Raw genomic sequence first — 14875 nt, 5'->3', positions numbered from 1 at the left:
GCTGAAAGTCTGTACTGCCCAGCGACAGCCCCGAAACCTGAAGGATCTGGAGAAGGTCTGTATGGAGGAGTGGGCCAAAATCCCTGCTGCAGTGTGTGCAAACCTGGTCAAGACCTACAGGAAACGTATGATCTCTGTAATTGCAAACAAAGGTTTCTGTACCAAATATTAAGTTCTGCTTTTCTGATGTATCAAATACTTATGTCATGCAATAAAATGCAAATTAATTACTTAAAAATCATACAATGTGATTTTCTGGATTTTTGTTTTAGATTCCGTCTCTCACAGTTGAAGTGTACCTATGATAAAAATTACAGACCTCTACATGCTTTGTAAGTAGGAAAACCTGCAAAATCGGCAGTGTATCAAATACTTGTTCTCCCCACTGTATATAGGTTCTATCATGCTATGGATAAAAGTGTCTGCTAAATGGCATATTATTATTATTATTATTATTATTATGGTATGCTGATGGTCCCTAAGAACTTCATGTATATAGGTTCTAATCTATAGCTGAAATGGTATGCTGATGGTCCCTGAGTACTTCATGTATATAGGTTCTAATTTATAGCTGGAATGGTATGTTATTTCCCTAATAACTGCATGTATATAGGTTCTAATCTATAGCTGAAATGGTATGTTATTTCCCTAAGAACTGCATGTATATAGGTTCTAATCTATAGCTGAAATGGTATGCTGATGGTCCCTAAGAACTTAATGTATATAGGTTCTAATCTATAGCTGAAATGGTATGCTGATGGTCCCTAAGAACTGCATGTATATAGGTTCTAATCTATAGCTGAAATGGTATGCTGATGTTTCCTAAGAACTTCATGTATATATGTTCTAATCTATAGCTGAAATGGTATGCTGATGGTCCCTAAGAACTGCATGTATATAGGTTCTAATCTATAGCTGAAATGGTATGCTGATGGTCCCTAAGAACTGCATGTATATATGTTCTAATCTATAGCTGAAATGGTATGCTGATGGTCCCTAAGAACTGCATGTATATAGGTTCTAATCTATAGCTGAAATGGTATGTTATTTCCCTAAGAACTGCATGTACAGTGGGGAAAAAAAGTATTTAGTCAGCCACCAATTGTGCAAGTTCTCCCACTTAAAAAGATGAGAGAGGCCTGTAATTTTCATCATAGGTACACGTCAACTATGACAGACATTGAGAATTTTTTTTCCAGAAAATCACATTGTAGGATTTTTAATGAATTTATTTGCAAATTATGGTGGAAAATAAGTATTTGGTCACCTACAAACATGCAAGATTTCTGGCTCTCACAGACCTGTAACTTCTTCTTTAAGAGGCTCCTCTGTCCTCCACTCGTTACTTGTATTAATGGCACCTGTTTGAACTTGTTATCAGTATAAAAGACACCTGTCCACAACCTCAAACAGTCACACTCCAAACTCCACTATGGCCAAGACCAAAGAGCTGTCAAAGGACACCAGAAACAAAATTGTAGACCTGCACCAGGCTGGGAAGACTGAATCTGCAATAGGTAAGCAGCTTGGTTTGAAGAAATCAACTGTGGGGGCAATTATTAGGAAATGGAAGACATACAAGACCACTGATAATCTCCCTCGATCTGGGGCTCCACGCAAGATCTCACCCCGTGGGGTCAGAATGATCACAAGAACGGTGAGCAAAAATCCCAGAACCACACGGGGGGACCTAGTGAATGACCTGCAGAGAGCTGGGACCAAAGTAACAAAGCCTACCATCAGTAACACACTACGCCGCCAGGGACTCAAATCCTGCAGTGCCAGACGTGTCCCCCTGCTTAAGCCAGTACATGTCCAGGCCCGTCTGAAGTTTGCTAGAGTGCATTTGGATGATCCAGAAGAGGATTGGGAGAATGTCATATGGTCAGATGAAACCAAAATAGAACTTTTTGGTAAAAACTCAACTCAGTCGTGTTTGGAGGACAAAGAATGCTGAGTTGCATCCAAAGAACACCATACCTACTGTGAAGCATGGGGGTGGAAACATCATGCTTTGGGGCTGTTTTTTCTGCAAAGGGACCAGGACGACTGATCCATATAAAGGAAATAATGAATGGGGCCATGTATCGTGAGATTTTGAGTGAAAACCTCCTTCCATCAGCAAGGGCATTGAAGATGAAACGTGGCTGGGTCTTTCAGCATGACAATGATCCCAAACACACCGCCCGGGCAACGAAGGAGTGGCTTCGTAAGAAGCATTTCAAGGTCCTGGAGTGGCCTAGCCAGTCTCCAGATCTCAACCCCATAGAAAATCTTTGGAGGGAGTTGAAAGTCCGTGTTGCCCAGCGACAGCCCAAAAACATCACTGCTCTAGAGGAGATCTGCATGGAGGAATGGGCCAAAATACCAGCAACAGTGTGTGAAAACCTTGTGAAGACTTACAGAAAACATTTGACATGTGGCATTGCCAACAAAGGTATATAACAAAGTATTGAGAAACTTTTGTTATTGACCAAGTACTTATTGTCCACCATAATTTGCAAATAAATTAATTAAAAATCCTACAATGTGATTTTCTGGATTTTCTTTCCTAATTTTGTCTGTCATAGTTGACGTGTACCTATGATGAAAATTACAGGCCTCTCATCTTTTTAAGTGGGAGAACTTGCACAATTGGTGGCTGACTAAATACTTTTTTCCCCCACTGTATATAGGTTCTAATCTATAGCTGAAATTGTATGCTGATGGTCCCTAAGAACTTCATGTATATAGGTTCTAATCTATAGCTGAAATGGTATGTTATTTCCCTAAGAACTGCATGTATATAGGTTCTAATCTATATCTGAAATGGTATGCTGATGGTCCCTAAGAACTTCATGTATATAGGTTATAATCTATATCTGAAATGGTATGCTGATGGTCCCTAAGAACTTAATGTATAGAGGTTCTAATCTACAGCTGAAATGGTATGCTGATGGTCCCTGAGTACTTCATGCTGGCTCAATGGATGTTAACTCTGGACTTATATTTTCTTACCAGACTGGTCTAGCTGTAAAATGCCTAGACCCTTGGTAAATACAGTGAGGGAAAAAAGTATTTGATCCCCTGCTGATTTTGTACGTTTGCCCACTGACAAAGACATGATCAGTCTATAATTTTAATGGTAGGTTTATTTGAACAGTGAGAGACAGAATAACAACAACAAAATCCAGAAAAACGCACGTAAAAAATGTTATAAATTGATTTGCATTTTAATGAGGGAAATAAGTATTTGACCCCTCTGCAAAACATGACTTAGTACTTGGTGGCAAAACCCTTGTTGGCAATCACAGAGGTCAGATGTTTCTTGTAGTTGGCCACCAGGTTTGCACACATCTCAGGAGGGATTTTGTCCCACTCCTCTTTGCAGATCTTCTCCAAGTCATTAAGGTTTCGAAGCTGACGTTTGGCAACTCGAACCTTCAGCTCCCTCCACAGATTTTCTATGGGATTAAGGTCTGGAGACTGGCTAGGCCACTCCAGGACCTTAATGTGCTTCTTCTTGAGCCACTCCTTTGTTGCCTTGGCCATGTGTTTTGGGTCATTGTCATGCTGCAATACCCATCCACGACCCATTTTCAATGCCCTGGCTGAGGGAAGGAGGTTCTCACCCAAGATTTGACGGTACATGGCCCCGTCCATCGTCCCTTTGATGCGGTGAAGTTGTCCTGTCCCCTTAGCAGAAAAACACCCCCAAAGCATAATGTTTCCACCTCCATGTTTGACGGTGGGGATGGTGTTCTTGGGGTCATAGGCAGCATTCCTCCTCCTCCCTTTAAGAGTGTGCTCCTAATCTCAGCTCGTTACCTGTATAAAAGACACCTGGGAGCCAGAAATCTTTCAGATTGAGACGGGGTCAAATACTTATTTCCCTCATTAAAAGGCAAATCAATTTATAACATTTTTGCCATGCGTTTTTCTGGATTTTTTTTTTTTTTTTTTTGTCTCTCACTGTTCAAATAAACCTACCATTAAAATTATAGACTGATCATTTCTTTGTCAGTGGGCAAACGTACAAAATCAGCAGGCGATCAAATACTTTTTTCCCCTCACTGTACATGTGAAAATAAAAATGCACGCACGGAGGCGCGCACACACACACACACACACACACACACACACACACACACACACACACACACACACACACACACACACACACACACACACACACACACACACACACACACACACACACACACACACACACACACACACACACACACACACACACACACACACACACACACACACACACACACACACACACACACACACACACACACACACACACACACACACACACACACACACACACACACACACACACACACACACACACAGCAGTGACATCATATACGGCAGGTAGCTTAGTGGTTAAGAGCGTTGTGCCAGTAAACGAAAGGTCGCTGGTTCTAATCCCTGAGCCGACTAGGTGAAAAATCTGTCAATGTGCCCTTAAGCAAGGCACTTAACCCTAATTGCTCCTGTAAGTCGCTCTGGAAAAAGAGCGTCTGCTAAATGACTAAAATGTAAATGATATACACTCACAGACAAGCTGAGATATACAATTATGATGATGGGTGGTTCAATGGTTGTATCCACAAGTAGCTAGCAGCGCCTCACTAATATTTGCCCTTTCAGTGTTTACAGTAGCCTAACAGTACAGAACAACGCCGTTGTTGCTACACCAGGTGTTGCAGATGAGGACGCTGAATCGTTTTGACGGAGGCTAATTAGACCCCACGGTATAGAGGAGGGAGGGGGGGGTTCCCAGGACCTCCCAGTGAGACTCAACCCATCGCCACTATTCTGCTTCTCTTCTTTGGTTCCTCTCAGCAGAGGGGCAATAAGACAAGACACCAGGGGGGTTTGTTCAATGAGCTGAAAGGTTCACGTTCTTCACAAAACTGCAGATATAATTGTAATGAATAGAGCAGCTGACATGATGATTGCCCAATTCTACAGGGCAGAAAATCATGTCTGTCTGTTCTACGAAATGCATTTATATCTGATTATTCTGTGATGTTGCTCCCTCCCCACAGACCCCAGGAACCTGGTTTCTTTGGCCACCGATAGGCCACTTACCGGCCAGTAGCACTTGGCTTTCTCTCTTTTATTTCACTAGAGGAGGAGAGAACCCCTCGTGGGCTCATTGAACCACTCCCGACAAACAAATTAGCGCCACAGTACAATACCAGACAGATGATTGAGGGATGTTTTTTGAGACCGTTCTAAAAAATAATTTCTCTACTCTAATTTCTCTACTCTAATTTCTCTACTCTACTCTAGTCAACAATCATTGTAGAAGCACTGATGTAAAGCAGCTGTTTGACATTTAAAAGCACAAACTCTTAAGAAGGAAATGCAAAGACTCTGCCAAGGCAGACGTGCCTGCTAAGAGTCTGCCCCAGTCAATACGTGTCTTACTAGTGAACCTTTTGTTAAAGGGATCTGGGATTAAACCCCTGATTGAATCCTGTGTTTCTATCACAATGTGTGTTGCTGATAAGCACTTCCCTGACTGACTATGGGCCTCGCTATGATGGGACTCGCTAGGATGGGCCTCACTAGGATGGGTCTCGCTAGGATGGGTCTCGCTAGGATGGGTCTCGCTAGGATAGGCCTCACTCTGATGGGACTCGCTAGGATGGGACTCGCTAGGATGGGACTCGCTAGGATGGGTCTCGCTAGGATGGGTCTCGCTAGGATGGGCCTCGCTAGGATGGGCCTCACTCTGATGGGTCTCGCTAGGATGGGTCTCGCTAGGATGGGCCTCACTCTGATGGGTCTCGCTAGGATGGGTCTCGCTAGGATGGGCCTCACTCTGATGGGTCTCGCTAGGATGGGTCTCGCTAGGATGGGCCTCACTCTGATGGGTCTCGCTAGGATGGGTCTCGCTACGATAGGCCTCACTCTGATGGGTCTCGCTAGGATGGGTCTCGCTAGGATGGGTCTCGCTAGGATGGGCCTCACTCTGATGGGCCTCGCTAGGATGGGCCTCGCTCTGATGGGACTCGCTAGGATGGGTCTCGCTAGGATGGGACTCGCTAGGATGGGACTCGCTAGGATGGGCCTCGCTAGGATGGGCCTCACTCTGATGGGTCTCGCTAGGATGGGACTCGCTAGGATGGGCCTCGCTAGGATGGGCCTCACTCTGATGGGACTCGCTAGGATGGGACTCGCTAGGATGGGTCTCGCTAGGATGGGTCTCGCTAGGATGGGCCTCGCTAGGATGGGCCTCACTCTGAGGGGTCTCGCTAGGATGGGCCTCACTCTGATGGGTCTCGCTAGGATGGGCCTCGCTATGATGGGACTCGCTAGGATGGGCCTCGCTATAATGGGTCTCGCTATGATGTGCCTCGCTACGATGGGCCTTGCAGGAGAATTAACGACTGCTGAGTCATATCCTCATCTGGCTGTTTGGACAACCAGGAGGGAGTTCTCTGACGGGGTGACTAGCAGGTGCAGATTAGCACCCTCATCTTCCCTTTGGCCCCATACCCCTTCCATGTTAGCAGATCTGAGGGATATGAATAGACACTGTATAAGTTCTGACAGGGTGACTGGTAATAGAGATGTCCATCTCCTGCTCCACTGTTCTGGCCCTGAAGCCAGGGCACCCACACTCTCAATGCCTCTAGCTGATGTAAGAAGTGGTTGTCCTGGTAACAACCCCTTAGACCTGTTGCTGTAAAGCTAAACAGAGTGCTGTAGGAGGGAAGACAGCTAGGAAGACAGTTTGGAGCTCTGTGCCGAACACAGTTCCTGGCACAGGTGCTGTATCCATTGTTTCTCCCTAAATATTGTCATTATAGTCATCACCCTTTAAAGGAGCGTCACTGAAGACAGGATGTGATACAATAACATGGATAAAAATAACATCAGCCCCTGTTTGCAAAGTGTAGCATAGAATCAAACTCTGTAACACTTAACCACCAACCTCCTTGTGTCATTGTAGTGTTATGGATATTCTTGAAGGGAATAATCTAACCAGCCTGCTCTCTCTCTCTAGCAGTTGGTCCTGGGGACGAGGTTAGTTGTCAAGAGACAGGGAACATGTTACAGGAGTGGGTCGCAGTTCCGGAGCGACCCACTAGGTGTCATCCTCCGACAACCATAGGCACCTCCTCACTCACAGTCGTGACTAATTATCTGCCCATTGGTGTCACCAGTGGCTATCTGATTCACCTGTGTATTTATGCCCTCACTACCCTGTGTTCCCTTGCTCCGTTTTCTCTGCTAGTTCCTTGATGTCAGGCAGTATGTATCAGTGTCGGATCACGTGACAGAGTTACAGGTACTCGAGAAGTGTTCTCCCGGTGTCATTGTGTTTTTCCAGTCAGAGTTAGTATTTCGTATTGTTTGCTGTCAGCCTGTTTTTTGGAGACCTACAGTGAGGGAAACAAGTATTTGATCCCCTGCTGATTTTGTATGTTTGCCCACTGACAAAGAAATGATCAGTCTATAATTTTAATGGTAGGTTTATTTGAACAGTGAGAGACAGAATAACAACAACAAAATCCAGAAAAACGCATGTCAAAAATGTTATAAATTGATTTGCATTTTAATGAGGGAAATAAGTATTTGACCCCCTCTCAATCAGAAAGATTTCTGTTTCCCAGGTGTCTTTTATACAGGTAACGAGCTGAGATTAGGAGCACACTCTTAAAGGGAGTGCTCCTAATCTCAGTTTGTTACCTGTATAAAAGACACCTGTCCACAGAAGCAATCAATCAATCAGATTCCAAACTCTCCACCATGGCCAAGACCAAAGAGCTCTCCAGGGATGTCAGGGACAAGATTGTAGACCTACACAAAGCTGGAATGGGCTACAAGACCATCGCCAAGCAGCTTGGTGAGAAGGTGACAAAAGTTGGTGCGATTATTCGCAAATGGAAGAAACACAAAAGAACTGTCAATCTCCCTCGGCCTGGGGCTCCATGCAAGATCTCACCTCGTGGAGTTGCAATGATCATGAGAACGGTGAGGAATCAGCCCAGAACTACACGGGAGGATCTCAAGGCAGCTGGGACCATAGTCACCAAGAAAACATTTGGTAACACACTACGCCGTGAAGGACTGAAATCCTGCAGCGCCCGCAAGGTCCCCCTGCTCAAGAAAGCACATATACAGGGCCGTCTGAAGTTTGCCAATGAACATCTGAATGATTCAGAGGAGAACTGGGTGAAAGTGTTGTGGTCAGATGAGACCAAAATTTAGCTCTTTGGCATCAACTCAACTCTCCGTGTTTGGAGGAGGAGGAATGCTGCCTATGACCCCAAGAACACCATCCCCACCGTCAAACATGGAGGTGGAAACATTATGCTTTGGGGGTGTTTTTCTGCTAAGGGGACAGGACAACTTCACCGCATCAAAGGGACGATGGACGGGGCAATGTACCGTCAAATCTTGGGTGAGAACCTCCTTCCCTCAGCCAGGGCATTGAAAATGGGTCGTGGATGGGTATTCCAGCATGACAATGACCCAAAACACACGGCCAAGGCAACAAAGGAGTGGCTCAAGAAGAAGTACATTAAGATCCTGGAGTGGACAGGCCAGTCTCCAGACCTTAATCCCATAGAAAATCTGTGGAGGGAGCTGAAGGTTTGAGTTGCCAAACGTCAGCCTCGAAACCTTAATGACTTGGAGAAGATCTGCAAAGAGGAGTGGAACAAAATCCCTCCTGAGATGTGTGCAAACCTGGTGGCCAACTACAAGAAACGTCTGACCTCTGTGATTGCCAACAAGGGTTTTGCCACCAAGTACTAAGTCATGTTTTGCAGAGGGGTCAAATACTTATTTCCCTCATTAAAATGCTAATCAATTTATGACATTTTTGACATGCGTTTTTATGGATTTTTTTGTTGTTATTCTGTCTCTCACTGTTCAAATAAACCTATCATTAAAATTATAGACTGATCATGTCTTTGTCAGTGGGCAAACGTACAAAATCAGCAGGGGATCAAATACTTTTTTCCCTCACTGTATGTGCTCCTCATTTGTTTTGTATCCTGGTCTTTGGACCACCAGTAAAGATCCTTGTTTCACCATCCTTGCCTCCTGCCTACTGTCTATCCTGCAACGCACCTGGGTCACACCTCACACCAACCCTTACAGGAAAGTTTTGTCATACCTATGTTATTATACACCACAACCTAGCCTGGTGCCAGATCTGTTGGACTGTCTTGCCACTTGGCTTGACAATGACAATAGGAGCTGGCAAGACAGCACAAACAGATCTGGGACCAGGCTACAAGCAACCCACACAATTACTATAGCATTCCCTCTCCTGTTTCCTCTCTACCCTGTTTCCTCTCTACCCTGTTTCCTTCCTCTCAGTTTCCTCACTCACCTGTTTCCTCTCTACCCTGTTTTCTCCTAATCCTGTTTCCTCGCTCTCCTGTTTCCTCTCCAACCTGTTTCCGTCCTCTCTGTTTCCTTCCTACCCTATTTTCTCTTAATCCTGTTTCATCTCTACCCATGTTTCCTCCCTACTCTGTTTCCTCCCTACTCTGTTTCCTCCCTACTCTGTTTCCTCCCTACTCTGTTTCCTCCCTACTCTGTTTCCTCCCTACCCTATGTCCTCGTTACCCTGTTTCCTTCCTACCCTATTTTCTCTTAATCCTGTTTCATCTCTACCCATGTTTCCTTCCTCTCTGTTTCCTCCCTACTCTGTTTCCTCCCTACTCTGTTTCCTCCCTACTCTGTTTCCTCCCTACTATTTCCTCTACCCTATGTCCTCGTTACCCTGTTTCCTCCCTATCCTGTTTCCTTACCTTGCTCCCCACCCTGTTTCCTCCTCACTATGTTTCCTCTCTATTTCCTGTTTCCTTCACTGTTTCCTCAATAGCCTGTTTCCTCTCTTTACTGTTCCCCCCAACCCTGTTTCCTCTCTACCCTGTTTCCTCTCTACCCTGTTTCACCTCTACCCTGTTTCCTCTCTACCCTGTTTCACCTCTACCCTGTTTCACCTCTACCCTGTTTCCTCTCTATTTCCTGTTTCCTTCACTGTTTCCTCAATAGCCTGTTTCCTCTCTTTACTGTTCCCCCCCAACCCTGTTTCCTCTCTACCCTGTTTCCTCCTTCCACACCCTGTTTCACCTCTACCCTGTTTCCTCTCTACCCTGTTTCACCTCTACCCTGTTTCCTCTCCACCCTGTTTCCTCTCTACCCTGTTTCACCTCTACCCTGTTTCACCTCTACCCTGTTTATAAATAAAAATAATAAAAAATAAATAAATAATCTACCCTGTTTCATAATAATCTACCCTGTTTCACCTCTACCCTGTGTCCCATCTCAGATTACACAGGGCCTCTACAGTATGTCACACATCAAGAGCCTCATGGATTGTTGTTCATCCACGCATGTAATGAAAGTCATCATCTAGAGGCCAGGCTAATTATTAGCCCAGTAGGCTGCTTCAGTCACAACGTAAAATAACTCCAGGCCACAGGTTGTGTTCAGGACAGAGACAATTCACTTTCTGTCAGTTCAATGTTAATCGTTTATTTATTTGACAGGGACATTGACAATGTATTACAGATTGTAGCTACCACTAATTATCATTTGTATGAACCTACCAAAACCAACAAACTATGAATTCATTCATATGGTTGCTCACAAGCCTCACACCATGCACACGTCTGATGGAGTTTGAGTTGTGCTTTGCCTTTGTCACTGAAACATCTGTGGGCCTGGTTCTATGCACGACTGACAGGATATATTTGGACCAGCAATAATTCAACCATCATCCTGCTATGACAACTCTGCTATGATTTTTTGTTTGAAGCCTATTTAGTCTAATTTGCTGTTTTGTAAGCTCTTGTCATAGACTGGAAAAAGGTCAGACGATTAATTTCACATACTGTACTTTTCTGCAGAAAATAAATAAATATGTATTTGTATCTTATTTATGGATATGCCTTCATATTCTTCAACATGGAGGTGTGCCATACTGTCACATCATACACCCTATTGTGGCTAGGACAGGACAGGACAGGACCGGACAGGACAGGACAGGACCGGACAGGACAGGGTAGGACATGACAGGACAGGACAGGACATGACAGGACACGACATGGCAGGACATGACAGGACAGGACATGACAGGACAGGGCAGGACAGGACAGGACAGGGCAGGACAAGGCAGGACAGGACAGGACAGGACAGGACATGGAAGGACATGGCAGGACAGGGCAGGACATGACAGGACACGACATGGCAGGACATGACAGGACAGGGCAGGACATGACAGGACACGACATGGCAGGACATGACAGGACAGGGCAGGACAGGACAGGGCAGGACAGGACAGGACACGACATGGCAGGACATGACAGGACAGGGCAGGACAGGACAGGACAGGACAGGGCAGGACAAGGCAGGACATGGCAGGACAGGGCAGGACATGGAAGGACATGGCAGGACAGGGCAGGACAAGGCAGGACATGGCAGGACAGGGCAGGACATGGAAGGACATGGCAGGACATGGCAGGACACGGCAGGACATGGCAGGACATGGCAGGACAGGGCAGGACATGGAAGGACATGGCAGGACATGACAGGACAGGGCTGGACACGTCAGGGCAGGACAGAGCAGGACAGGGTAAGGCAGGACAGGACAGGACAGGGTAGGGTAGAACAGGGATATCTCCACGTCCCATAGAGAGGGCAGAGCCCTGTGTTTGAATCAATTGTAGATGATGTCAGATCGACTTTGTAAACCAGGGAGGGCTATATTGAGTTAACTTAATTACCACCTTCCCCTTCCATTTCCCCTTCCACACACACACACACACACACACACACACACACACACACACACACACACACACACACACACACACACACACACACACACACACACACACACACACACACACACACACACACACACACACACACACACACACACACACACACACACACACACACACACACACACACACACACACACACACACACACACACACACACACACACACATACATTCACAGTAAGGCAAGGTCCCCAGACCTCTTAACCCAGATGTTGCCAGAGACACAGATTCACTGGTGCCACTAATTCACTGATGCTGTCACGCCCTGACATTGAGATCTCTAGTTGGGTTGGTCAGGGTGTGAAATCTAATTTATATATTTCTATGTTGGCCGGGTGTGGTTCCCAATCAGAGGCAGCTGTCGGTCGTTGTCTCTGATTGGGGATCATACTTAGGCAGCCATGTTGCCTACCTTTGTTGTGGGATCTTGTTTCTGTTTGGCTTGTTTGATGTTTAGCCTCTTGAACTTCACGTTCTGTTGGATTTTGTTATTTTGTCAGTGTTTATTAAAATAAACGACTATGTACGCATACCACGCTGCTCCTTTACACAACGAACGTGACAGATGCCACTAATTCACTGATGCCACTGATGATAAAAAATAATAACAATAATAATATATTTCATTTGCGACTTTCAAGATACCCAAGAACACTTACAGAGTAAAAATCTAATAGGAAATATAAACATTACAATACTAAAAGCAAAGTGAATTACAACCAAGATGAATTACAACCAAGATGAATTACAACCAAGGTGCATTACAACCAAGGTGAATTACAACCAAGGTGCATTACAACCAAGATGCATTACAACCAAGGTGCATTACAACCAAGGTGCATTACAACCAAGATGAATTACAACCAATATACATTACAACCAAGGTGCATTACAACCAAGGTGAATTACAACCAAGGTGCATTACAACCAAGATGCATTACAACCAAGGTGCATTACAACCAAGGTGCATTACAACCAAGATGAATTACAACCAAGGTGAATTACAACCAAGGTTAATTACAACCAAGGTGAATTACAACCAAGATGCATTACAACCAAGGTGAATTACAACCAAGGTGCATTACAACCAAGGTGCATTACAACCAAGGTGCATTACAACCAAGATGAATTACAACCAAGGTGAATTACAACCAAGGTGCATTACAACCAAGGTGCATTACAACCAAGGTGCATTACACTGTCAATGATGTCAATAGGATATAGTCCAGTACTGTCAATGATGGGAATGTCTAATAAAAGGCATGAGCTGATGCACACCCAAAAATGTGTGTAGAGGTGCTGACTAACGGTGGAGTGAACTGTATCGTGTGTAGAGGTGCTGACTAACGGTGGAGTGAACTGTATCGTGTGTAGAGGTGCTGACTAACGGTGGAGTGAACTGTATCGTGTGTAGAGGTGCTGACTAACGGTGGAGTGAACTGTATCGTGTGTAGAGGTGCTGACTAACGGTGGAGTGAACTGTATCATGTGTGTAGAGGTGCTGACTAACGGTGGAGTGAACTGTATCGTGTGTAGAGGTGCTGACTAACGGTGGAGTGAACTGTATCGTGTGTAGAGATGTTGACTACCAGTGGAGTGAACTGTATCGTGTGTAGTGGTGCTGACTAACGGTGGAGTGAACTGTATCATGTGTGTAGAGGTGCTGACTAACGGTGGAGTGAACTGTATCGTGTGTAGAGGTGCTGACTAACGGTGGAGTGAACTGTATCGTGTGTAGAGGTGCTGACTAACGGTGGAGTGAACTGTATCGTGTGTAGAGGTGCTGACTAACGGTGGAGTGAACTAATAACCAACGTTCACAGTCCCTTCTTCATGGAATGATGGGAATGTCCCTGAAAATCCTATAGAGAATGTTGAGGTTGAGGGCAATTCATTGTTCTAGTGATAATGACGGTGACTTACATTCATAAACGATGTTCTTCTGTTTTAGCTGTTTTAATCCCTTGTGATATCGGCTACTGACAGTAGGAATGTCTTTGACAAGCCCTGAGGAAACGCCCTTTGAATGTAACTGCACAATGACAACGACAAACACACAATTGTGCTTTAAAAGAACGGGAAACACCACTTCAATGACCAACCATAGAGAAATGTCCTCTTCTCCCCTCAACACAACCGCAAGCCAAATGCCTCAGACATAATATATATATATATATATCAAATCAAATCAAATTTTGTTGGCCACATGCGCCTAATACAACAGGTGCAGACATTACAGTGAAATGCTCACTTACAGCCCTTAACCAACAGTGCATTTATTAACTAGACAAGCAGCATTTCTACCGTCTCTATTACAGTGTACTGCATCACGCGTCATTGACATCCAGGGTTGCACCAAAGACAGTACAGTATGAAGATGGGGATAAACTGCTTCTCCAATAGAAATCCCCGATCATGTTTGAAGACAATGTCTTGGCAGCTTTAGCTAGCTAAGCTCATGCGCAGAAACATTTAATTGGGTATAACGGTCGTGTCGCGCCGAACTGCGCATGTGCAGGCCGTCAAATCCAAAGGCAGTCCTTCGATATAAAGTTGTTTTTAATGAAAATTCAAATGTGTCAGTTTAACACTTTCACAAGGTTGCAGTAATGACAGTTTCAGCTACTTAAGACATTGGCTAGGTTTTGCCTTTAGATTTCGAGAAAATGTACAACTCAGGATGAATTTTTCTATTATCTCATTGACTTGCCAAAGCCCAAACCCCCCCAGTCTGGTCTGCCGAGTGTGCTATACGGAAGCGTTCCCGGAAGTCTTGCGATGTTGGGCCTCTGGGTTTAGAAACGCTGTGGTGGCACAGGTCAGACAGAATGTTTTTCCCCTCTGTTTCAGACCCAAATATTAAAATGTTAGTTTTTATTTATTTTATTTTTATTTTTCACAGTAGATGTTTAGTTTTTCTCCATAATGTCGTTGTTGGTTACAGATGGTACTATGACTTCACAGGAAACAGTAATATATCTGTCTCAACAGATCTTCTGGTGCACTCGGCCATTAATTACACAACTCTGTGCAATCTGCTTTCAGTTAGTGTCA

The 14875-nt window shown here is 44.7% G+C and overlaps 2 protein-coding genes across 2 annotated transcripts in view; one reads left to right on the top strand and one right to left on the bottom strand.

Moving 5' to 3' along the window:
• The window catches only part of LOC121585782 (histidine-rich glycoprotein-like), a 17979-nt gene extending 11466 nt beyond the window's left edge, over nucleotides 1-6513 (bottom strand). The window contains exons 1-2 of the mRNA XM_041902084.1: nucleotides 6505-6513; nucleotides 5530-6376 (exon numbers count right to left, since the gene is read on the bottom strand). Coding sequence (XP_041758018.1) covers nucleotides 5530-6376; nucleotides 6505-6513 — 856 coding nt within the window. The remainder of the gene's footprint in view (nucleotides 1-5529; nucleotides 6377-6504) is intronic.
• LOC121530785 (complexin-2-like) overlaps nucleotides 1-14875 on the top strand; it is a 36727-nt gene that overhangs the window by 4094 nt on the left and 17758 nt on the right. The window lies entirely within an intron of this gene.

The sequence above is a fragment of the Coregonus clupeaformis genome, chromosome 2 (assembly GCF_020615455.1).
Source record: "Coregonus clupeaformis isolate EN_2021a chromosome 2, ASM2061545v1, whole genome shotgun sequence".
Taxonomy (NCBI): Eukaryota; Metazoa; Chordata; class Actinopteri; order Salmoniformes; family Salmonidae; genus Coregonus; species Coregonus clupeaformis.
The sequence above is the reverse complement of the archived record's forward strand: the minus strand, read 5'-3'. Positions and strand labels throughout refer to the sequence as shown.